Source organism: Tympanuchus pallidicinctus, unplaced genomic scaffold (genome assembly GCF_026119805.1).
Source record: "Tympanuchus pallidicinctus isolate F22 unplaced genomic scaffold, pur_lepc_1.0 scaffold2, whole genome shotgun sequence".
Taxonomy (NCBI): domain Eukaryota; kingdom Metazoa; phylum Chordata; class Aves; order Galliformes; family Phasianidae; genus Tympanuchus; species Tympanuchus pallidicinctus.
Genome location: NW_026294721.1, coordinates 15,608,329 through 15,634,112, shown reverse-complemented (window position 1 = coordinate 15,634,112; position 25,784 = coordinate 15,608,329). Strand labels below are relative to the sequence as shown.

Below are 25,784 nucleotides of genomic sequence, written 5' to 3'. Positions count from 1 at the left end.
GAAATGTAGATGTAGTGTGCTGGCAGGTTGGACAAGCTCAGATGTGAGGTTTTGTGACATGAAGAGAAAAACCCATGTCAGATGTTGAATGCCAGAGAGCCACCATGAGAAGGCAAAATGCCTTTACATTGTGAATGTGGAAGAAGCATTTCTTCCTGTGGATCTCCTATGTCCCTCAGAGAGCAGCTTCACATATTTTACTACCCTACAATTATGTGTGATTTTCACTGCTGTACTTGGTCAGGTCCTATTTATGCCAACTTCAAGCTATAACATATACATTACATTTATGTAAGTAAGCACTTACTTCTGTTCTTTAGTTTGCAATGCTTGGGTTCTTCTCCTGAACGAAAGTTTTATAAGAAACAGAGAATGCAAAAAACTTTGTTAAAGGATAAATGTATTACTATATGAAATGTAAGTAATGAATACAGTGTTTGATTTCCAGTTTCTAACCTATGCTGCATTGAATTTTATGCTCTTTGCCATTTCTGCAAGCTGACAGGATTCTGTAGGAGCTGAAATTCTTCAGTGTTTTTCATCACAGCTAGCACTAACCAAATACTGATCTGTCTTTACTATGGCATGCCTTTGAAGAAACAAAAGAACTGCCACTCTTTGAAAAATGCTGAAACGTTATGAGATAGGACAGATTTTCAAGCTGATTGTCTTACGTTCAGATGAGTCCCAGGAGTACAAAACCCACAGTTCTTATTTAATGATTAAAACAGTGTCAGCACTTAATACCAACAGTTGACTCTGACAAACTTTAAAAAAATAAAACCCATGGAATTTTAAACAAAATATAGTTCTTGTGTCTAATCCCTGACACAGTGAGTTTGCTTAATAAATACTTTGTGCTAAATTCTGGCTTTCTCACTTTCCATAATGGTTATGCAATATTAGTAATTGTAGAAAATTGTGCTAATCTGCTAACAGGAGAGCATCAGACTGTTTAGAGGAAGGTTGTTCTATCGTTCCCTCCTCAGAATTTTCCAGACTATAAGAATGTTATTATAACCAACAAAAGCACCAACTGAGCTCCTAAATCCTAACTCCCTCATGTAAGAAACATAAAGGTTTCCATGGTTTTAGTGTAGGGTGTTGATATATATGCTCATACTGCTGGTAGGAACTGATGGTGTTCTCCATCCTTTTCAAGGATATCTTTTGAGAGGGTTTAAGGCCGAATCAACCTGAGCAATTAGCATTTGCTGGCAAGAGGTTTTCTCCTGTGCTCACCTGAGAACATAACTGGTTTGAAGGGATGTGGTCAAAACCACTCACATAGAACTATATGAAAGGCAGTGCTTGCCTCCATACAGTTTTTCCCAAGAGTCTAAGTACCTTGTCTTTGCCAAGTGTTTACAGCAAAATGCACCACTCAGTGTTTAAAGCATGGGTTCTGCTACATATAATTTAATTATAGTGCCTTCCTATTTGTGAAGTCAGGATTGTAAAATGCCCTCCTGTAGTGACAAACAAGGACAGAAGCAGTAAGCACCTCTCAGATGCCAGGGACTCATCCATAAAGTTTTGATCTGTCAGGCTTTGGAGTGAGTTTTTAAGTTAAGGTCTTCAGTCATGTTATTTACTGCTGCTTTAGTGCCAGTGCTAATAATAGGAGACTGAAAATTACAGTGGTTAGTGGGCATTGCTAAATGAAGAGCAGCGCTGATTAAAAGTGCTGCTGGCACCCAGCCCATTGCATGGGACATGAAGCCAAAGTGTTGATTGCTATTTACTGCGTGAAGACACAGATGCTGGGTGTGGGCCAGCTCCTCTGTTTCTGCTTGTTTTCCTCTGAAACTGCCATAGTAAGTAGAGGGTGGGAAGAAGCCTCTCATTGTTAGAGTATCTTTCAGTGGGAGGTTCAAAACCTTGAACAAATCTGCTGTGCCACTGGGAAGCAGTATTGTAATTCTTATTACAGTAAATTCAAACAAGAAGCACTGAGTTTTACCTGATGAGATGAGGCTTGAACAGTTCTTATACGTATCTCACCAATGGATGTCAGTGCAGACTGACTTGATCAGTCAGATGAGATTTGATGCTATAAAATCCATTGGTTTCCCCGATTTTCCTAGAGGTACAGGCTGTTGCCACTGCAGCGTATGTGAAATAAAAGATAATTCAATAACCTGTGATGTTGCCCCTGTGAGTCATTAGCTAAATTCTGCTGCAGTTTAGAACAGCAAAGAAAGATCAAAAAGAAGGATTTTTATTCATTACTTTCTGCTTATGATATAGCATATCATTTTTCTATATGGTTGCACCACAATTATTTTCCAAATTGTAAAACAAAAACTATTTCAATAAAGAAAATGTGCTTTGAAGGCTTTATTTTATTTTATTTTATTTTACAGCTTACAGGTCAGAAAACTATGATGAGAAATCTAATAAACAAACAAAAAATCAAATACAGTAGTCTCAATTTCAATACGCAGGGGGTTAATAGCTTTCCCTTTTTCAATAACATGAAAAGTAGAAGCGATAACTGAAATAAAAAACACCAATGGTTTGCAATGTCATTGCACTGAGTACAGGTTATTCATTAGAGAAAATGAGTTTACATCCTTCAGGCTAGAGATAGGTCATTAGAAACACCCTCATTCATACATATAACATATATTGGTTTTGTGCTGGGGATAATATCTCACAAATATGAATAGTGTACATATAATTTTTCTTAGAATTAAATTTTCATAAGAGTAATTTCAGGAAGTGTTATTAAGAAAAGTAATTAAAAAAAACAAACAACAACAACAAAAAAAAAAAACAAAAAAAAACCAAGCAAACAAAAGTCATACAAAAATCACCCTGTGGTTTAGATTTATAAAATGTCTACTTTCCAAATATATTAATGTGTATCAATGTGCAGGCTCTTTCAGAACTCATACAAGACAGGAAAGTCTTCAATAATGTACTGATTAATCTTCATTTTACTCCAGGAAGCATTTATAGAACAAAAATTACATGAAATTCCTTTAACTATAATGGTGTCTTAAGTACACTTTGTCCTACACTTTGTATGTGTTCTACTTTAAACAGATGTAGAATAATTAGGAAGTATGAATTGAGCTGAACCAGGAAAGAAAATCCTTAATTGAGTCCATTCCATTCCCTGTGTCTCTGGCATTCACAGATACATACTAACTTGAAAGTTCTTTGTTTATCAGTACAATTCTAATAATTCAGTAATTAAAATAAATATGGAATATAATTTTAAAATTTTAGGATAGTTAGCAAAATATTTTAATTATTTAATGGCATGCAAAAATTGATTAGAGTAACAAGTTTATGATTCTGAGTTGCTTGAGGAGTTATCCTCTCTCTCTGAGAAAATTAACTGGTGCTCATTTTATAGGTAACTGGTATGAAGAAGAAGGCAGTGTCGGGTAGAGTAAGAATTCTTTACTATTGAAGCCTGTCTATGCTCATCTTCCTATTCTGAGTAAGGAGGTACACATTGCTGCCACTTCCATGGCAATGATGTGAAAGGGAGAGAGCCTTTCTTAATGCCATTAGTAGCTTGTACTTAAATAGTTTCGTGTAGGTTAGCAGCAAGTGCTGGAGTCTTATGTTCCCTAGAGTAATTGTTGTCAGATGTCAGAAAAATGCATTTGTTTCTCGGTAATTAAAAGCAGCTCCATATGTAACTTTTCAGAAGAAAGATGACTACAGTCTGGGCTTGTTCTGTTGTATTATAGACCAGGCCATGCCTCAGTGTAAAGATAGAATAAAGAATAAAACCAACATTCATCCTTTTTGAGGAGTTTGAAATGCTGTCCTGCCCACCACACCCAGACCTTTGACGAACTACCTTTTATAGCAAGAGATAGCAAAGCTCAAGAGGAACACAGAAGCAGGGGAAGAATATAATTGCCTGATCAAAGAACCAAAGTAGGTGTCTCTTCTGCAGTCACTGCAATTATCTCATACATGTGTTGATTTCCTGAAAACTTCCTCAAAGTGCCCATTTGATGTGGAAGTGTTGAATGAGAAATCAATACAAAGGAAATTAAATGCCATTCATCCAATTTCAAAAAGAAGAGCCCAAATACAGTGCAGTGGTTCAGAAGATTCTGTTCAAAGAGGCAGTTTCAGAGAAATGACCGTCTGTAACAGATTAGAAGGACAGGATTCTTTTCCTTTTAATCTATAGAAGAAATAGCCCCTTGAAATTTTACTGACACCTAATGAGCAGTACTTACAGCTCAGTCTCCATGAATTCATTGCCCTCTTGGTGATATCTAAGTGTGCCATGAAAACAGCTGCTCCCCTATCTCCACATTTTTTCTGTTAGTGCCTCTTCTAGAAGTATTTAGAGCAAAGGAACAGGAAAAAAGGGGCATAAATGTGGGAAATTTTAAAACTATTAATGAGAAAAGAAGAAGATCTTTTGTACTATCTATCGTTTCCCACGTTAGTTTTCCCTGCCTTAATTTCCAGTGCTGTGATCAGCCACATTTCAAATATTTTAAGAAAAAAGTCTTCTCCAAATTACTTTAAGACTGCTTCATAATCTGGTGCATAGCGTCTCTTTTACATATATCTTTTGAGCTACATTTCAGACTGTGAAATCAAGCCCTTCTTTCACCCCAAACTGCATTTTGTTTGTATCATCTCCTTTGAACTCCTAAGTTTATGCCACTTTTTTAGCTGCTGTAGTTTTTCTTCCTCTTCTTGGTGTTTCTCCCATGTTGCCAAATGATGTGATCTGAAGGCCAGCAGTGCCACCCAGCCCTTCTGTCAGTAAGATCACTTCTGATATGTGTTCTGCCTTTTTACTGGAGGGAAAAAAAGTATATATATGTATATATCTATATCTATCTATCTATATATATACTTCTGTATAAATATATAAAACACCCTATATTATAAGAATGCTTTCAGGACACAATGCTAATCACACTATTAGTCACTTAAAAATAAGCTGGCACTGAAATGCATTCCTGATGAATACATCAACATTGCGTTAGATTTATTTTTTAGTATAGAGAAATGAGTTACAAAATTACCTGTTTTGTTTTGTTTAGAATACAGTAAGTTACAAGCTTATTCACAGCATGCAGTTCTAGCAGAGGTCAAAACTTGAACTTAGCCTGATTGGTATTGGTAAACGTATTTTTAATACTAAAGATATTCCCAAGTAAAATCAGTAGTGATATATGGAATATAAATTAATGTACTATATATTGAATTATATATATTTATTAAATGTAATACCCTCCTTAGTGGGTCTGCTTGAGCTAACAGAATTCAGCATACAGCTGGGAGCAAAAAGCATATAAAATATAAACAGAAGTAAGCAGGGACAGCTCTGGAGGAGCTGGTGTATTGGGGGAAAAGCAAAAAAACACCTTTGGTCACCCTGTGTTGAAGGTAAACGGTGATATTACTGTAATCACCAGCCACTCCAAAGAGGCATTTGAAATAAGTTGTTGTGGATTTGCAGCTGTAGGAAGGAAAATTAAAAACTTGGGAACCTTGATGTGGAAATTATCATCGTGATGCCATTGTTGCTTTTTGTCACTTGTAGTTTTTATTTTTATTCTACAACCATAACTTCATGCACTATAACTTCACTGCTCAGCCAATTACCCCATCTAAACATGGGATACATGCAATTTTAGTGATTCATCAGCCTAATCACTACTGCAATTAGAATCACATTAGTTTTTCAACAAACTAAAAACCATTTTTTAAACGTGTCACTCCTTGTTTGAGATAACTTTTTCTATTATTTTCATCCACCCACACTCACCTTAGTGCTTTTGTCACTGCTCAGCCTCCTAGCTGCTGGGATTCCAGCTTTTTTTCCATAAGGACCCATGGCTACAGAGCCATTACCTGAGCAGCAGAGCGCTATTATCTGACATGAACTGGCAAAAGCTGTTGAGTATCAGAGATTCAGAGTTAGATTTTGAATGTGGCAGTTGCTAAGATTTATAAGGCTCATATATGTGCTACAAATACCTGTTTGACTCAGCTGCTGAAGCACAACAGCTGACATACACATCCATTTTAGCAAAAGCCTTTAGTATGTCTGTACTGTTAATGGCAATGTGTCAGCCTGCATGTCAAGATGTGACGGGCCCCTTCCGGAGAGAGATTATCTGTTTTTCTCCTTCCAAGGCATAATGAGACCATGTTAGACATCTTTCACCAAAGTCCCTATCTTGTCCTCTGAGGCACGGTTTGTACCTTTGTTCTTTATATGTGCTACTTTTGGAACACATTTTATTTCACAGAAGGAAGAAGACAAGAACAATTTATGAACTAAGTGTCAGTGGGCTTGTTCCCAGTAATTTATACAGTACTAAAAACCCCAGATAATGAATTTGCAGAGATGCAGCTTTGGAAGCAAAGAGTGCACAGAAAAGTTCTGCCCCATACATGCAATGGAACGACTTTCCAAAGCTGATCAACAGCACAAATTCTCCTTAAAATTAGGGGTTATCTCAAACATATCAGAATTCAGTATACCAAGTAGTATAGAATAGTTTTTCTCATCTGTCCAGTGTTAGCTCACAAAACTCAGGCTGTTTTTGTTAAAGTGTCTGCCCCAGTCAAGGGTTTGGCTATTACTGCTCTTCAGGTATGTTGCTGCTGTCTCATCCCTTAGCATTGACCTACCTACTTGAAACAGGCCCCAAGCTCTCCACCCCTCCACATACTTTCCATCCCTGCTGCTGAGCCCTCCTCAGATCCTCCACATCGCTTAGCCTCTGCTCTGTACTCTGACAAGCAGGGACAGACAATAGCTGGCCATGGCTTGGGAGCCATGCACTTATTTGCACTAAGAATGCTTTGTTGACTCGTACTCAACTTGACATCTGCTGTCACCCCACGTCCTTTTTGGCAGTGGTGCCATTCTGCCAATCTCTTCACAGCTTGTTCTGATGCAAGGAACAATTTCTTTCCAGATGCAGAGCATTGCAGCTCTGATCGTACTTCATGATGTGAATGTTGGCCTGGATTTCATTATTAATTTGGCCTAGATTATGTTGTTAAATTAAGACAATTTTTTAACGTTCTCATGCTGATTTTGTCAAAGTCCTGTTATATTCAAATGAAAAATTAAGAACTGGACCAGGCGATGAAAAGTGACTGTGGGCTTGAGTTGCATGGGTTTTGTTAGAGTTAACTTCAAAGGATATTTCAGAATTATGTTTACGATTTTCATTACATTGTGCATTCATGGTACTTTTAAGTTTTCAGTCAGAATAGAAGTCTATGCAAAAAAAGAAAATATTGTTAGTCAGAGACAATTAAGTTGATACACATGAACATATATCTGAAATCAAGCAGAACAAAATTGGATGGGAAAGTTGACATGCAAAAGCCTGTAAGTAAAATATATTTAAAATTGCCAAAGTTTGTAATACAGCTTAATCCAGCATTGAAAAATATTTATTGTACTGACAGATTTATGAGCTTGGTGTTTTTTTTCTGCTTTGTTCCCTTTTCCCTTCACTGTTTTTCTTTTTTGTCTCCTGTCTAAAATGGGTGTTGATTAAGTGGTAGAGATAAATCTGCCCAGTGCAATATTCTTAGAAATACTTTAAAAAAAAAAAGACAGCTTAGACAACATGAAGCTTGTAAATCATTTACAGGTTTTGGAGTAGTTCATAAGACCATGTGCTGGAAGTGTAATTTCCCAGCAGTAAAACAGCAAGCAGGAGAGACCATCAAAAGGCAGAGCATATTTATTATTCTCTATCTCTGTTCTCTCTGTCAGTCTATTTTATTTTCTCTTTAAAGCAGAGAGGACAGGACTCAGGAAGAACAGTTCAAGATGAATTTATGCTCCTTTCCTTTTCTTCCACAAGGAACACATAATGCAATCTAATGCAATTTTAAAGGACTGTCAAACAAATTTTCTGTAACAAAATAAATTATATATACATTTGGAGGGAAAAAAAAGAATATGGGAAATGGTTTAAATGTCTAAAATTTTTCTTTCAAACTATTTAATTATATTGCTTCATAAGAGTTAAATGAAAAATTAGAAACATTTTTTCTTTTTTAAATTGCAGTTGGTACAATGGAAGAAGTCAGCAATAACTTGATATAAAGCCATGGGGAATACTTAACAATTACAATATTAAATGCCTTTTACAGAAATGGAGAAATCTCTTGATAAATTCAATAATGCCAGATTTATGAGACAGCAAAAGAATGTTATTGAAGGTAAATGATGTTCACTAGATATGTATTTAGATTCAAATTGCTTAAGGAAAAACTGTTTGCATCTTGTAGAGTCTCAGAAGAAAGCTCCAAGCTTAAAAAAGAAAAGTTTGAAACTAACTGTTTTTTCTAAGCGTAATTGGCCAATATTTCAGGTTTTACATTCTGTGGATGGAAAATGTAAGCTGTTACTGGCAATGCCGTGACAAAGAGAAGAGCTAAATACAGAGAACCTACCTAGATAAATTCAAGAAGTTATTCATTACCTGCACTTTCATTACGCTTGCATCAGTGACAGCCTCTGTGGCCATACACAAGTCATTTTGTACTTATGTCTCCATGCCTGCCCTTTGTCTACCTGTTCTGATCAAACAATTGTTTCTTACTATGTATTTGCATGCTCCCACTTATCAGGAACTTACGATCTGATTTTGGCTGAGGGCAAGTGACGTAAATCAAAATTTTGGTTGAGGGTGACATCAGTCAAAATAATCCAACATGTATAGATCTGACATGGGTTTTTTCAGGCAGTGCATCATCTCTCAATTAGTGAGATGACACTATTTGTTTCTTCACATAAGCTGTCAAAGCTATGAATATCTTCTTGTTCCTTATTTGATCTAATAGAAATGTCATTTGTCACAGGAAAAGCTGTTATTACACTGGCAAATGATGTTACACTGTTCTTTATCTTCATATGAAGCTACTTCCTTTCCCCAGTGCTCCAGAATAGGATCACATATGAGTGTGAATTGCATAGCACTTGACAAATATATATATATGAACCTTAACTGACTTTTCTTCCCTTACTTTGTTTCCAGATATACTTCTGTCTTATAGAGCTTGCCAGGCTTTTTTTTCACCCACTGCATTGAAGAAGGAATTAAGGCAAAAGGGAATTATGTGCATTGTCTGAAATCATCTGCTCAGTCTGGAAAGTTTGGGACTTGACTCCAGAGTCTTGCCTTTGATTTTTACTGCATGACTTAGTAACTGATATTGTATTCCTTGTTTTTTCTACCTCTTTACATAACTCATTTTTATAAAGTGACTGCTCTAATCCTCTTTTCTTCCCCTTTGTTTCACTTTGTTTTCTCTGACTACATCCTGCTGTGACAGATTCTGCTTGTTCTTCCTTACATATTTCAGTTTATAAACAAGATGTAAAGAGGCAGAAGGATCTGCAAGGCTTGAGAAAGACCTTCTGAGGTGGAGTTTTCTGAACATACTAACTGTAACTCATCAGCTACACTATGACTGCTTATTTTGATTTTGATACTGAACTGCAAATGCAGTTTAGCTTCCTGCTTGGTTTCTGTGCCACACAGGTGCTGCTTGCCCATGACCAGTGGTGACATTGACACAGTGGCTGCTGCTCATGCTGTCACTCAGTTCTATATGCTGAAGTTGAGAAGAAATGGCACAGAAAAAAAAATTGTCCAATGGGAACTCTTTAGGAAGGCATTTCAAAGTGATGCATTAATATTGTTAGAGTGAAATCAGGCTCATGTAGAATGTTGAACTCTTAGGTTTACACATATTCTATATGGTCTTTTAACACAGGGCTTGCCTGAAACAGATTCCACATTATTTATTTATTGTCTCTAACTTTTTCCAGGAATGTCCCAGTGGTGTTGTCAATGAAGAAACCTTCAAAGAGATTTACTCTCAGTTCTTTCCACAGGGAGGTGAGTACTTGGCAGCCCTCACTGGTACAGCAGTGCATTGTGGCATGTTTGTTTACTTATAAGTGTGACAAAAGACCCTATTCAAATTAAGAAACTGTTGTTGTCTCAGGCTCTGTTTAACTCTTGGGGTACTTATTGGACACATTTAAAAGTGTAAGTTTCTGAAGGAAATGCAACATCTACATGAAGTCAGCCTGCTGTTACGAAGATACCACCTGTATTTGGGTATCTTTGAAGTAGGTTATTTCCTTTCAAACTTCCTATGCATTCTTTTCCATTCTCTTTCACTCCACAAAACCTCTCACAGTAGGATTGAAATCTGTAGGAGGCACTAGTCTTGTGAGTCAAATTAAAATTTAGTATCAGTGGGAGAACTCCCTTGACTTTCATGGAGTTTCTTTACATAAACAAAGGTTTTTTCTGCTATGCTTAATTTCAGTGCAATGGCTTCCAGGGCCTATTCTTCATTATCTTTCAGTGCAATGAAGGCAACACAAAACATTTCACTTTTTCTTTTTGCATAGAAACTCAGATTATTTTTTAGTTTGAATAGTTTTCTCTTCTTTTCTTCTGCTTACCTTTACCATTCAGTCCTCTCTCTTCCTATTTTCCTACAGCTCTTCAGTCCTGCCTCTTCATCTTTTCCCACAACTCTTGAGATTTGCATGCTAGCATAGGACTGTTCGTAGCTCTTCATAGCTCTTTCTTTTCATGCATGTAAAAAAAAAATCAGAAACCCCCTCAACTTAATTGGTGGGAACAAAAGCTTTTCCAATTAGTTTCATTTTAAATAAAAACCTACAAGGTAAAGAGCAGCATTCATTGTGGATTACCATCACTGGAATCCTCAGCAAGTAGGCACAATCAATAGGGAAGAACAAGAGGCTAGAAGAATTGACCCACTTACTGATTATTTCTGCATCTAAGCTTTTAAGCCCAGCTAATTACAGTTTCAGATATTGCATTTTCTAACCACTCTGGCTGGTGAAAACAACCACTCCGTATGTGGTTTACTACACCTTTACTGCACTTAAAATTATAAGAATAAAAAAAATCTTATTGTTACACTCAAAATAGTTCATGGGCAAAAAGAAAGAACAACTTTTACACAAATAGATGTATTGTTAGAATAAGTGCAGTCTCAAAAGTATAGCCTTTCTTAGTCCAGAGCTAACTGTTACAAAGAAACAGTAAGAACATTAATAAAATTAAAATTGCTACACAGACACTAATTAGTTTCTACCCCATTTCCTTGTCTTATGCTCACCTGCCCACTGCTCCTCTGGGCCTTTCGAGGAGTGGTGTCATTTGTGGGAGAAAGTGAGGAGTCAGCATGCAGAATTCTCCCACAAGGAATCTGATACTTTTGTTGGTGCTTTTTCAGTCTTTGTTCTAGGATTCACTTCGGATCATTTGTGTACCTTTCTGGTTTCCAGCTCTGTGTTACTTCTAAATTTATTGAATGGCATCTTTTACTATCTCCTTGTTTCTTGCTACCCCTAATACCACTCTTGTCCAGCTCCACATCTGTTTTTCTTCACCAGGCTCCAGGTGAGACCATTATGGCTGTAGGTTCTCCAGTTCCAGCCTGTGCCCCATCCCCTCCCACATCCTACCCACGCCAGCATTACAGCCTAGAATAACTGCGTGTTTTTAGAGTTGTACCATAAAAGCAAAACCAATCGGCCTCAGAAACGTGGCTGATCAGAGAAGCAGTTGCCACAGCTACACGGGGGAGAACAAAGATAAAGCTGCAGGCAGGTTAAGAGGAGCCCATGCAGCATGAGCCTGCCTGGCCTTGGTCCTGCAGTGAGCTCTGCAAATCCTATGGCTTGTCGGCAGCAGTGGCAACAGTATTCAGAGCTGACAATGGTACTGTACTTTTTGGACTGAAAATATGCTTTTTTCTTTCTCTTTATTTAATTTTGGGAAGACACAGTAAAAAGAATCCCTAAGAAAACCAGGATCCAATAGACTACTATAAATCTTTAGCTTCTTTTCAGTTTTGAGTCCATGAAGTGAACTTAACCCCAAAATCAAATTCAAAACTCCTGTTTGCTTCAGAGGTGCTAATACACTACATTTCCTGTCACCTGCACAGCAACTTTGCTTTACTGAATCAGAATTATTTTTATAGAAACGCCATGTATTACAATTTTAGCATGGTATGAAAATATCAAATCCAGATAATTCATCTGCAGTAGATGCTGCTGTGCATGCTAACAGCATTTTAGCTTTTTCAGTAAAGCAGTTTTAGAGATTCTCAATGAATTGCACCAAGAAGTGACCACCAGAAGCTTATTCCACTCACTGCCTATGGTCCACATCCTCCACATGAAGGCCGACTGCTAAAGAATCCATGAAGACAGTGTAAATAAATGTGAAAGCACTATGCAATTTTCCTCAAAATTACAGGAAGAATAATCAGAGGAGACAGCAGAAGAGTTGATTGTCCTCACAAGAGTAACAGCTCACAGCAGCAATTCTATTGTTTTTGCAGGCACAATGAGACTTATAGCATTTTCTGTAGGTTTTGATATGTTTTGCAGATGCCTTGCTGACTTTTGCTATTTTTTGAGAGGTTTGAAAACCCAAGTCTGTTCTTGGTTTCCCACAGTAGACAAGATGTCTTCCAAGAACCATTAATATAGCCTGTTAACTGCAGAGTGAAATCACCGTATTGAAGCTTCTAGTTAAGCAGCCAGTCTGATGTTTCACCTGTGAGTGTAATGCCAATGTGCTGTGTGCAGTGAAGGCCTCTGAATTTCAGCTGAACTTGAAACACTACTTTTGCATGTGAATATTGAAAAATATTTAAAATCACAACAGCAAAGGCAATGTATTCGTATGTCCCCATGTTAAAACATCATACATGTAGATGTGTGCCACAAATGTTCACATAATCAAAAAACTGACACACCAGAATTTGTAATTAAAACTGTACATATCACCTGAATAAAAGGAATGATATTGAGTAACATTTTAAGCCTTAGAGTGATCAAGCAATTATCAAATCATGATCTGCCGATGTCATCCAGCAACTTTATCAAGTGATGTCAAGGACTAACCAGGACTAGGGACACAGGATCTACAAGAATATCAAAGGAGATGATGCAGAATTGTAATAAAATCAGTGTATTTCAAAAGGCAGGAATAGCTTTCTGAAAAGTTTTCCATGCCCAAAAGATAGAAAAATAGAAAAATAACTTTCTAGAAAATGAGAAAGACAGTGCTATACTGGTGAATGACTAGGCCCCAGTAGCTTCCCTGCATGCACACAACAGGTTATCTGGGAAAAAAGCACTAGGATTTGTTCTTCAGCCGTGCAGGTCACAGATAGGAATCCGCACACTGAACAATTATTGTGCTCCTCAGTTAAGAAAAAAGTGGATTATGTTCATGGTTTTCTAAGGCTTACTCTTGGATATATAATGATTACCATTTTTTGGTCTGATATTTAAAATGTTTTAATGATGTATTTCAAAAGAATTCTGATCTAATATCTGTTCCTGCCTCAACCTGTCAAAATATCAATTTAACGTACAAGTTGTATCAGATCCTTGAAACGAAAACACATCTGACTTAAAAAGTGAAGCTTTTGTCTAAAGTGATTAATGTTCAAGATGTGTATGGGGATCACATTAAGTAGCTGTAACTAAAACACCAGAGTACCTCATCCTGCAGTGCTTTAGAAGACAAAATTTCAGACTAAAATTACATGCACAAACAAAATGTAAATAGACAGAAAATGATTAGGAATATTTCACACATTTTCAAGAAATGAGTGCCAAGAAAATTGGATGGTATTTAAAATTCAATTTACAGTAATTATGCCTCTATGATGTTTTTTTTTTTTTCTGAAGATTTGTATACTGTATTGTTGTACAACAGATGTCTCAGTAGATTTTAAAAAATAAGAGAATTAAAATTCTAAACATCATAAACTTTAGTAAAGAAGTTTACATTTTTCAGTTAAAGTGGAAGTTCGCCTGCTTAAGCAACCATACTGATGGCTGGCATCATGGATGAGTGAACGAATATCTCTACAGAATTTCTAAATTCTGGGGAGGAAATTCTCTGAAATGTGTTAAAAGACATAAGGTTTGAAAGCTGCAAGGTTTGTTCTTATTACAGTTGTGTTTTATTAAATTAACATGTTGAAGATCAGAGACATCGCTTACTTGGTCTGAATCTGTGAAGCACAGTTTTGAGTTTCTGTTCAAAATATATTACTCTTGGACCAGCTTGTGTCTCTTGGAAGGAATCTGGTGGAAATGGAAAGATACATGGATGCTGTATAGTGTTTCCAAAACGACTTGATTAAGAAGTCAAAAAGGCTTGAAAAGTGAACAATTAGTGAAAACATCACTTGTTCAACCATCTTTCAGAATATTATTGACCTCTTCACTTAGTCACAGCCACTCATGTTCATGGTTTTTAAGCACCTAGTTTTTGTAAAATGGAAATTGAGCAGCATTCCAGCTATGGGTCTCTCACCTGTGGCTGTTGACAAGTACTGAACAGCCAGATGGGTGGCAGATGCTGCTGAAGCGACTCTGAAATCTCATCTTCTGCATTTCCCTATGCCAGTTTGCTGTGCAGAGCCCCAGAGCAGCAGCAGCTTCTGACCCGCTCATCTTCAACTAAAACAATCCGCCTGTTGCCAGAGTAAAAGCCATACGCCAAGTGCACAGATGGCAGTGCCTGCTTCCCTCACTTAAAGTGACAAATGAACACATTTTTCTTCTTTAGCACATGAGAAAGATCTCCCATTATGGTCATTTAACTGATAAAGTAGCATTCCCATTGATGCAGACTGTTTCAGAGTACCATAACGTGACTTCTTAACCGCTTGTTCAGATCTCAGTGATTAATCGTTTGCATGCAGCAATAGTAATGAAAATGAATAAAGATATTCTAGCCTATACTTTCAGAATTTCCTTTCAGGTCTAGTTGCACATATACTTAATCTTCTAATTTACCCCATCCATCCTGCCTCCCCAAAAAAGTTCGAAGTGATTTGAAATTTTAATTTTAGTTGGTGTCAAAATATATCTTCCAATAATTATTTTCACTGAATAAGATGTGCTTACTATGAAGAAGATGTGCTTACTATGACACATTTTTATTGTTTTAAATTGTAGATTCCACAACTTATGCACATTTTCTGTTTAATGCATTTGACACTGATCACAATGGATCTGTAAGTTTTGAGGTGAGTGATACTGTTATGTCTTTCTCTACATTTTCATTAATGTTTTAATATTCTTTGCAGTGAAGCTGAATGTGATTGGTTTTATTATATGGATCACATAAAAAGACTCAAGTTTTTGACATGGTAACAAAATTGTTATTATTTTACAATCGTATATCCCAGGAATATAACTCAAACCAAGCTATGTAACGTTTTTTGTAAATTTGCTCATTAAAAGGTAAGTCAACTTATTCAATAGTTGCATAACAGAATCCTTATCTTTTCCCCTGCTTTCAAGATGAGAAAGACTGTGATCCAGCTCAAGTTGCAAGGATGATTCAGACAAAATAGGATTGCTTATACACTCTGTTATTTCCAGGAGGAGGTTCTACAAACATATATAGTATTTAAAAGCACAAATGTTTAAAACAAATTCTTCCTCCATTTACCTGCCCAATCTGTTTTTTAAAAATTCTGTCTTTCCCTGCTGAGGCTGATGTCACCACCTGCAAAGGCTGACGTCACTGACACAAAACCATGATAAAAAAGGCAACTCCCTGCAGCAGTTAAATGAAAGCAAGTGGTGCTGAAAAGGAGCCCTTACTTTAAGCCCTTTCTTTAAGAATTAAATGTTTTGCTTTTTTTTCAATGGACAGATGGTATCCTTACAACCTGAGATTGGTTTGGAATTCAATTTCACTGGTGGAAATTTGTTTAAATGCTCTATATATGTTTTTATTATTTGAAGGAAAATCTTTTTTAAAAATTTTTATTGTTTTATTATTGATGTAATGTGGAAGAATCCTTGCCAAGCAGATGCACTGTGATTGCAAATCTAAACCTCAGCTGGGAAGATAACCAGAGCATTTTGTGGGGGATTATTTGCATTTACTTGAAAAACACAAACCCCATCTGCCTTCTTCCAGGCAGCTGAAATCAATGGGCTCCATGTAAAACTGGAAGCAGAAATGGAGCTTTTATTCACATCTTCTGTATGAGGCTAATTCTACAAGGAATCCTGGTAACATCAGTAACAGCAACAGCAGTGCTGGAAAGTATTTTTAGCATCAATATTTAAGAAACATTTCTGCTGTTTTCATTAGGGAAAATGAGAACAAAAGAAGCTTTTGTAATCTTTGTAGACAATTTGTTCACATTTGTATCTCAAAGACAAAACCTTAAGAAATGAGGTAGATGTAAAGCCTTTTTTAAATGTATTTGAATATCTCAAGTGCAGCTCCATGTACAAAAGAGCTTTGGAATAGAAGAAAATAGGAAAATAAAAGAAGTGGAATTTTTTATCATTGCCAGAACAGACATTTTCCAGTGTACTTTGGTACAGTATCGATTCAAATAAATTGACCCAGACTTTGATCTCATTTGCACTAATTGTAAGCCCAGTGTAATTCTAGTGCAGTCAAAAGACCCTGCTTCAGTGTCACTGTGCCGTGTAGCAGCTTCATACTTACAAACAGTACAGTAACCACTCTAAAAGCATCCCTCTAATGTTAAAAATGTTTAGATTTTTTCTAACCATGTGAAAGTAGCTGTGAATCGTGGGTTTCGTGAAATGGGAAAAATCACATTATTTTTTTTCCTGATCCTTTTAATCTTAGATAAACCATATATTTTCTATACAAATCTACACTCCAGTTAATTCCCATTAGCCAAAAAAAAACTACCCAAAAAGCCACATAAACCAAAAAGACACAGAAAACCCACTGGCACAAAGAGTAAAGGAATTGTGGTGTGATTTAAAAATTTGGTGAACAAGTAATGATTCATTCCAGACTTCTTTTTACATCACAGTGTAGGACTAAATACAGTTTAGTATAATGGTCTGTGATCTGTGAAGAAAAAATGCTCTTCGACTCTCTTCTGTGTGAAAAGGACAGGAAAATTTGATATGTAAGCAGCCAGTTCTTCACATGGCAGTGGGGATCTCACAAGCCTTCTGATACCAGACAGTGTAAAACAGCTACACATAAATACAGTTCCTCTCAAAAGCAATTCCTGCAGTTCATTGGTGACCTTTTCTGTCTTAACTGCATCTGTGCCCCACTATGTCTGTAACTAACGTTCCCTGTTAGACCCCTTTAATCAAAGTCTTCACAGGTAACTGGGAGGCTCAGTAGGGAGCCAGAGGATTGGAAATAAAGAGCTGTGAAAAGGAATAAAGGCAAATATCAAAGAACCCACACTTGGTGTGCTTCCATGGCAGACTCCATCTGAGTTTATTTGCTGCCCTACTATTGCTCCATTGTAGCATTCTGTATTGCATCACTAGCTTAACACCATAGCTGCACCACTCCTGGCATGCACCACTCCTTCCACCATCCAGAGACTTTCACTGTTTGAAGATCTAGCCCAAAACATTGTGTGGATTCAGTCTATGACCACTGAATCTAATGTTCTATTTCTAAATGGTTTTACTATTATTTTCTTAAATTTTATGAAATTAAATATGTAGAAAATATATCCTGTCCTAAATGATCCTTATGCAGCTCATCATAACCTTCTTTCGTGGTAAATCCTTTTTATAGTTCCTGAACCGGAGAACTCCAGAGAACTCTCAGACAAAGGCAGTGTGCCTGGATTGATCTGGGTATGATTCCCAAATGCACTGATGCAATAGGGAAGGAGGTGACCCAGTCTTGCAAAGCTTAGAGCATACACCTGGAAGATTATGAGTTGTCAGGAAGACTACTAGCGTATGAGTGGGTGCCTCAAAGAAAGGAAGAAAGAGAAATAATAAGGAAAAGGAAAGTAGATATTATTTAAGAATCATCAAATGGCTTGGGCTGGCTTAAAGTCAAACTAGTTCCAACTTCCTTGCCATGGGCAGGGGTTCCACTCAGTATATCAGGCTGCCCAGGGCCCCTTCAACCACCAGGAATGGGGCGGCCGTTACTTCTCTGGGCAGCCTGTTCCAGTGCCTCACCATTCTAAGCATTGGAATAAATCACAGAATCACAGAATCACAGAATTGTAGGGGTTGGAAGGGACCTCCAGAGATCATCGAGTCCAACCCCCCTGCCAAAGCAGGTTCCCTACAGGTCGCACAGGTAGGCATCCAGGCAGGTCTTGAACATCTCCAGAGAAGGAGACTCCACCACCTCCCTGGGCAGCCTGTTCCAGTGCTCCGTCACCTCACTGTGAAGAAGTTCTTTTGCACATTTGTGCGGAACTTCCTAGGCTGCAGTTTCTGGCCGTTTCCCCTTGTCCTGTCTCCACTCACCACTGGAAAAAGTCCGTCCTCGCCATTCTGTCCCCCAAACCTTAGATATTATAGACCTGGATCAGGACCCCTCTCAGTCTTCTTTTCTCAAGGCTGAACAGACCCAGATGTTGCTGATGTCAAGAGTTGTTAAACATATTATTTTAAGAAAATAAAGTTATTGGAGACCTCTGCAGAAGAATTCAAGAAACCTGGCATCAGAAAGGAAGTAAAATAGTGCAGAAAAATATGAATAGTACTGAATCAAAAAGGCTAATTGCTAATGCTGTAATGTGATCAAATCTGTTCTAAATTTCTCAGACATTTTAATACTTTATAGCACGCTGTTAAAGAGCTGTTTGGAGATTTGACTCTATGACCCTCAATTAGTCATTGAGATGTAGACAAGATAAGTTGAGCAAAACTCTTTTCAAGACTCGTGTATTAATTTACCCCAAAGGGCACATGTACTAGTAACACAGAAATTTATGACAGACTAAGAAAACCCAGAGCATACTACTGGAATTGTTAAAGACTGAAACTGTCAAAAGAGCTCTGCTTAACAGATCATCTGAGGCTGTGATGTCCTGTTTGCTTTACTCTGCTGGGTACACATTCTTTTCTATTGTTCCTGTTATAAGGAAATGCACGCTTAGCCAAAGGCAATACAGAATCATTCAGCTTCTGTAGTCTCTGCTTTAGTGTTACTCTAAAGAATTCCTGTATTTCTTTAACAATAACATAAAAATGCACATTTAAATATAAGCTATTGAATTATTGTGCTTAACACATTATAGGGATGATTTCACAGATGTATGGGTATACAAGCTTATCAAATAGAAATAAGTGGAGGAAAAGTTTAGGAAAAAAAAGTCACTGTTTTAAAAAAATGCAGTTAATGAGCTAAGAAATGCAGAAGACAGATGACAGTGCAGCTTGACTACTATCTTCTCTAGTATGGACGATGTTCATGCAATGTAAATAAGCTTTGTGTTATGGAAAGAACATTAACTGTTGTAGTAGAAATGCTCTCACAGCCTGAACAGTGATTGAGCACCTGGTGAGAATGCAGGCCCAACCCATGGCAGCTCAGGTGCAAATAGAGGAGGAGTCAGAATCCACTCCCAGACCTCATTTAAGGGCTGGCAGTGGAAGTGAGGGTATCTCTCTGGAGATCACTGCCTACCTGGGGCCTTCTAAAGTTGAGCAGTTTTTCTTCCTTTGTTTCTGCATCTATGGGGCTTGTTCTCATTTGCTGTAGCCTCAGGTTGTACCTCTCTGTTATTATTGCTGTACTTTCTATCATATTTTAGCATTACAACTGTGCAGTAAAAATCTCATTCTAGCCCTGGAGTTATGTAAGTATATCGGTACTCAGAATTGCTTGTCTGCTGATCAAGGGCATGGTCTGAATGATCCTCACTGATGTTAATTTGTCAGTTATCCGTAGCCAAACATGACATGTATATAATTTCAGGAGTTTTTTTTTTTTACTTCTGTGGAGTAGATGTAAAGCAGTAGAGTATTGGTGGATAACAGGACCACTGAGATGGCACATGAATGCAAAATAACTGCCATTCCCTATTGGATTTCCAGTGAAAGATTTAAGTGTCGAGGTAACATATATTTAGTTTTTAATGCTGACTGCACAAGATCCAACTAAGAGTTCTGAGAACTATATATTCTACCTCCATTGAGGTATACATATAACAAGAATGTAATGTTCTCAGAGGATAGCTAATCCAAAATTGGTCTCCTGTGCTCAGATTAATCTAACTCCTGCTTAAGCTTTGTTCTGAGTCATTACACCATGGGGTTTGCTTTTACTTGGAATTAGTTCAACAAAGACTTCTTACGTGAGGCATTTCAGAGGATGAATCCACTAACAGAAAACAGTGGCTTATTTTATAGAAAATTGCTCAATTTACTTGTTAATTACTGGTGTAGTATACAGTGCCTAGACTTTTAATTTTTTTTTAAATAACCAGCAGTTCTTAACATTTTCTCTGTCAAGTGAAAAAAATAACACACTTCTCAAGATTTCTGTGATTCTGATGTATTTGTCTGCATTTCTGAGTGTTTGTGAAATACTGCTCCATTCCAAACTTACCAAGATCATTTGTCCATTTAGGATTTTGTTATGGGTCTCTCAATTTTACTCCGAGGGACAGTACAGGAGAAACTGAACTGGGCTTTTAATTTGTATGATATAAATAAGGATGGATACATAACTAAAGAGGTAAGGTCTACTTTTTATACTAATACTGAAACTGAAGGTTGTATACAGAAGTCTTGCTTTGAAAGAAGAATGGGGTCAGAAGAACCACTGTCAAATCAGACCTGTCAAGGAATAATGTATAGCATATTATAAAACTAAATGTGCTTTTTTTTTTTTTTTTTTTTTTTTTTTTTTTGCATTTTAAGGCATATACCAAAATTGAAAAATAATTATCATAAACTTATGTATGTACAGAAACATGTATGTATAGAGTACAGCAGATGACTTGCATCTATAGTTACTCTTACATTTTTTTGTGATTCCTGCTATTAACCAAATCCAAAGCTTTTGATAAAAATGGAAAACTCATTGCGAGTGTGCGAGTTTGCATGTGGGTATTTCTTTTTTCTCTTGAAAACTCAGTTGTATGAAGGTCTTGTGTGTTAACCTGCTGCTATAGAATTCTTTTTCCATTTACTTATGCGTTAGATTTTAAGAGACTCTTCCCACAGTGAATGTGCACGTATTCTGAATCACTTAAAGTATTTAAAATCAGAAACATTCATCTGCATGTGCTGAACAAGTAATGAAAGCCAAACCAATGTGCTAGAATTCCTAGCGATACTCAGTACATTCTTGAAGCTGTTCAATCACTAAATAACAATGTAATTTTTTTCTCTAAAATGCTGATAATAGAAACTATGTTTTCTGAATCAAAGCACAATATATAATGCACCCTGAATTGCACTTTTTTTTTTTTTTTTTTTCTCTTCAGGAAATGCTTGATATCATGAAAGCAATATATGATATGATGGGGAAATGCACTTATCCTGTTCTCAAGGAGGACACACCTAGACAACATGTGGAAACATTTTTCCAGGTGGGTCAGGTAACAAAGGGAACCAAAAAGCTGCTCCATTTGTAGCTGTAGAAGGATTTTTTTTTTTTTGCATTGTTGTAATAGTTTTGCATATCCTATCGATTGTGTTATTCTTCTCCATGGTTCATCCCAAGGCACTTGTCTCTCAGATCTACTCGCCCTACGTTGCCGTTTGAGCAAGCTTTTCAAGCTAGTGTATTATTTTCTACATTATTATAGCATTTTGGCCTAGTTGTTTCCTAGGCCAACGTGTAAATGAAATAAATGCTAAAAATGACTTTTAAAGTAGATTTCAGGAGTGTAATCATACATTTCTGTTCTTTCTGAACAGAAAATGGATAAAAACAAAGATGGAGTAGTTACCATAGATGAATTCATTGAGAGCTGCCAGAAGGTAAGCAACCCGTGATGTATTGAATCCATATCAGCTGGCTACTGCTATCATACACTGATTTTATTTTATTTTTTGAGGTGACAGAATAGCATTTCATGTGCAGATAGCATGTGCAGAATAGCATTTCATTCATAGTTAACAGCGAAAAGTTTTTTTGCATTCAGTTAAATATTTATGTGTTCTGGGTAATGCTCCTGATAAAATCAGCATAAAGTCACAGCCATATATTACTTGAAAAACTGTCACATATAGGAGTGTTTCCTGAGCTGTATGTTTTAGGGAGAGTGGAAGCAGCTTGCAAATCGTTGAATGGCAGGAGTTAAAAGCAGGCAAGTTTTGTGTTGTTGTTTGTTTGTTTGTTTTTCCAAGGCAAGCCAGTAAGAACAGATTGTGATTAGTAGTTACAAGTGTTTACATTGTCCAGGTGGCCATTAATTTCCTTCAACTGTTGAAAGCAGCTCCCTGCATTTTGAGCCAGGATTGAGAGTAAACATACAGCAAGAACTACAGCCTGTTTTCACTCCTCTGCCCTTGGAAACTGACTTGCTTTCACACCAGAGACAATGTGAGGAAGGATGAATTTTCAGAATTTTAAGGAGATACCATTAATGCATAAGGTGAAGAATGCAAGAAAAAGAAAATACAAAATAATGGTACTGACTGTTGGTGCGATAAGAGGTTATGTTGTTACATACTGCAAAATGTTGCATTACACCTCGTGGTAAGGTGGGCTTGATTACATTATACAAATTGATAAGGCAAAACAAAACCTATGCTATTTGTTGCAGTGAAAAATATAAGGAATTGTAGTTGTGTTTGGATGCAATGTTAGCCTTCCCAGGATGGCTGATTAGTGTGAAGCTGTCAAGAGATCAAGAGTATGGACTGTGTGCATTGTATTCTGACACCAAGAAGTGAACAGTAGAATGAGGGACAGGAAAGAACAGCGCAGTTAGTGATAAATGTATAGTGATATGGAATATGGAAATCAGAACTGGAAATAGCACAGACGTGCTAGAATTTGTGTATTGTTTTATATATCCTTGGGATTGCTCTTGTGATTTAAAAGTAGCAAAATACAGAGAGGTCGCAACCACGCAGTGGTCATTTACTGACTCTTTTGACTTAAGGGTATATAGAAGGAAAAAAAAAAAAAAAACAACACACCACAGCTCTAATTTGGTGTGTCCTTAGCAATGGGTACTGGGTAGCGTCCTATTTGTCAGCAGTGTTGTATCACAGTGACGGTGGTTCTAGCTGGTCAGTCTTACTCAATATGAATGACAGGTATTTGCTCTGCTAATACTGCTAACACTGATCATCTGAAACAGAAGTTCATCTCCCAGCTGAGGTCTACAGAGTTCTAGAAGTTACGTGAAAGACTTACCAGAATATAGTGATAATAGTAATAGGCGGATTGCTTCATTTACAAAGAAAATTAGTACCTTCAGTAAAGAGTTGCCTGTTCTCCTTTGCCAAAGTGATTCAGTTTCTCACTTCTGTTAGTAGATTTCTTATTTTGCTCTTCTAAGTATTCAAAATAAGTGATTCATAAGGCATCTCTCTCACAACGTGACAGACACCATTCTCTCATCTTAGAGAGCAGGCTGTCTTGCTGCTTTGCTTGATGTGGAATCCAAATGATGACATACAAAATATATGCCCACTTTTTTTTTTTTTTTTTTTTTTTGTCTTTAGACTTACTAAGACCTTTCTTTTATTAACAGCTCTGAGCTGCAAAGTGTTTAATTCCTATTTCTGTCAGGATTTAGTTTCAGAAATGAGATTTGGGTTTTTAGTTCAACCTGAGTCCTTCAAGAAAATTTCTTCAAGAGCTGTGGTCTGTTAATGTGGCTTTAACTCTTTCAGGATTACACTTGTTCCAGAGGACAGCAGTGGCCTCTTCCTTTTAAAATACACTGTAGGAAATTGTTTTATTAATAAATTAGTAGGTGTGAGACTGATCTAGAAAGAGAATGTTAAATTTACTTTCTTTTCTCACTATGCAGTGATTTGCATCACTCCAGAGTGTGAAGTATCATCCTTCATGAGTATATAACAATGCCTAAAACAAAACTGAATAATTCTGTAATCCTTTCTATAGTAAACTCATCTGTTTTGATTCTGGCATGCAGTGTTTTATAGTCTTTTTTAATAGTCCTTCTGCATGCTCTTGTGCTGTGGAAAAATAGCATGTATCATCATAATAACCCTTCTTTTAATATCTTTTTTCCAAGCTGCAAAATACTCATTTTAGTTCAATTTTTCTGAGGAAACCAACCCACACTTTAAGCTATCCTTGGCACTCTACATAGGGTACTGCTAGTTCTACTGTTATCTTTTTCTTACCAGAATCTTTTGTTGCTGAGTCAGGACAGGGTTACAGCATGCTTGTAGTTCCCTAGACTTTGATGTCTGTCTTTGTTTCCTCATCTACAAGCCATCCTTTGGTATACAAGCTGATATTAGAGCAAGTCTGCTTAAAACATTCCCTGCTGGTTTCGCATAACAAATGATTCTACCTCAAGCCTTGGAATGGGAATGCCCATTTATCAATATGGCAGCAAGAGCTGCATCTGGTGCACATAAAAATATGCTAGAGGCACACAGGAAATGTTCACAATTCTCTACATTCTGTTCCAAGCTGCAAAATGAGAGTCAAAACAGTGCAAGAAAACAAGTGCTGCAGAACACTCTCAACCAAACTCTAAAGCTAAGATCACTTCTAGTGTGGATCTTATAGTGTGGCATGCTTTAAAAGCAAGAACTAACACAGCAGGGCATATTTAGAGAAGCTCCACTTTCAATTGCTGTGATTTATTTATTTAGTTGGTTAGTTGGTTGTAGCATCAAGGGCCTCTGTGTTCTTAAACACAGACATAACTGTCTCTTTCAAAATCCCGTCTTTGTGCTGAGTACTTGTTTGGTGCAACTATCATTATGGTAGCATTATACGGTCTAAGGAATATATCTAGTTCAGGACTCTGAATTCATAGTCCCTGTGCATAGGATGGCCTCTGCCTTCACAAAGTAAATATTAGGACATTATGTAAGGAACTACAGAGTATTCAGTCTTCATTGAGTATGGTCTTGTTTAGGCACCAAGTATAAGAACCTATCTTTCCTCATGGAAAAAGTAGGGACAGCAGAAGTGTTTCCTCTCAATCCTATCCAGTTCTTTCTCCTCTGTCCTTTGGCTGCTTGGTGTCGCCTCTACAGACCTTCCCCCAATCCTTACCCATAGACACTCAATTTTATCAATCCCAACCCCAAGCTCTTTAATATCAAAACAGTCTTTAATATAAAGGGCCACGCTACCACACTTTATTCCTTGTCTATCCCTTCTGAAGAACTTATAGCCATCCATCATAGCACTCTAGTCATGAGAGTGGTCCTACCATGTTTTCGTAATAGCAGCTAGGGCTGATGGTCAGTTGCTTCCAGCTCCTCCTGCTTGTCACCCATGCTGTGTGCATTGGTGTAGTCATCTGCCTCACTCCCAGTTCAAGCATCGTTCCTCTAGGCTCATCTCTTGTGAGCCCTGTTTTGTCCCCTTCCCTGTCGTAGCTTGTTTAAAGCTCTTTTGATAAGCTCTGCTAACTCCTGCACTAGGATACATTGCCCCCTATATAGGTGTGTTCCATGGACGGACAACAGGCCTGGGGCTGAGTAAACTGCTTCTTGATCAAAGAACCCAAAGTTTTTGCTTTGACACCAGCCTCTGAGCCAATTATTCATTGCTTGTACTTTCAATGTCCTTCTCTGCTCCTGAAGGTAAAGAACAAAAGATCACTTGAGCTCCCACTCTTTGAACTGAACACCCTAAATCCTTGAAAGCTCTTTTCGTAGTTTGTAGGCTTCTCTGAGCAATTTCATCACTGCCCACCTGAACTATGAGTAATGGAAAATAATCAGTGGACTTAACCAGCTTTGGCAGTTTTCTGGTTATGTCCCTGATCCAGGCACCAGGAAGGCAGCACACTTCCTGATGGCTCAGGTC

The 25,784-nt window shown here is 37.3% G+C and overlaps 1 protein-coding gene across 13 annotated transcripts in view; it reads left to right on the top strand.

Moving 5' to 3' along the window:
- Positions 1–25,784, top strand: part of KCNIP4 (potassium voltage-gated channel interacting protein 4) — a 375,732-nt gene that overhangs the window by 347,590 nt on the left and 2,358 nt on the right. For 6 of the 13 annotated variants that reach the window (XM_052682834.1, XM_052682832.1, XM_052682842.1 and 3 more), the window contains 5 exons: positions 9,812–9,881; positions 15,026–15,096; positions 20,424–20,531; positions 21,286–21,390; positions 21,722–21,784. In XM_052682834.1, the coding sequence (XP_052538794.1) occupies positions 9,812–9,881; positions 15,026–15,096; positions 20,424–20,531; positions 21,286–21,390; positions 21,722–21,784 (417 nt within the window). Of the gene's footprint in view, positions 1–9,811; positions 9,882–15,025; positions 15,097–20,423; positions 20,532–21,285; positions 21,391–21,721; positions 21,785–22,208; positions 22,881–25,784 lie in introns of those variants that run through there. The other 7 variants (XM_052682843.1, XM_052682833.1, XM_052682831.1 and 4 more) reach the window with 4 other exon arrangements.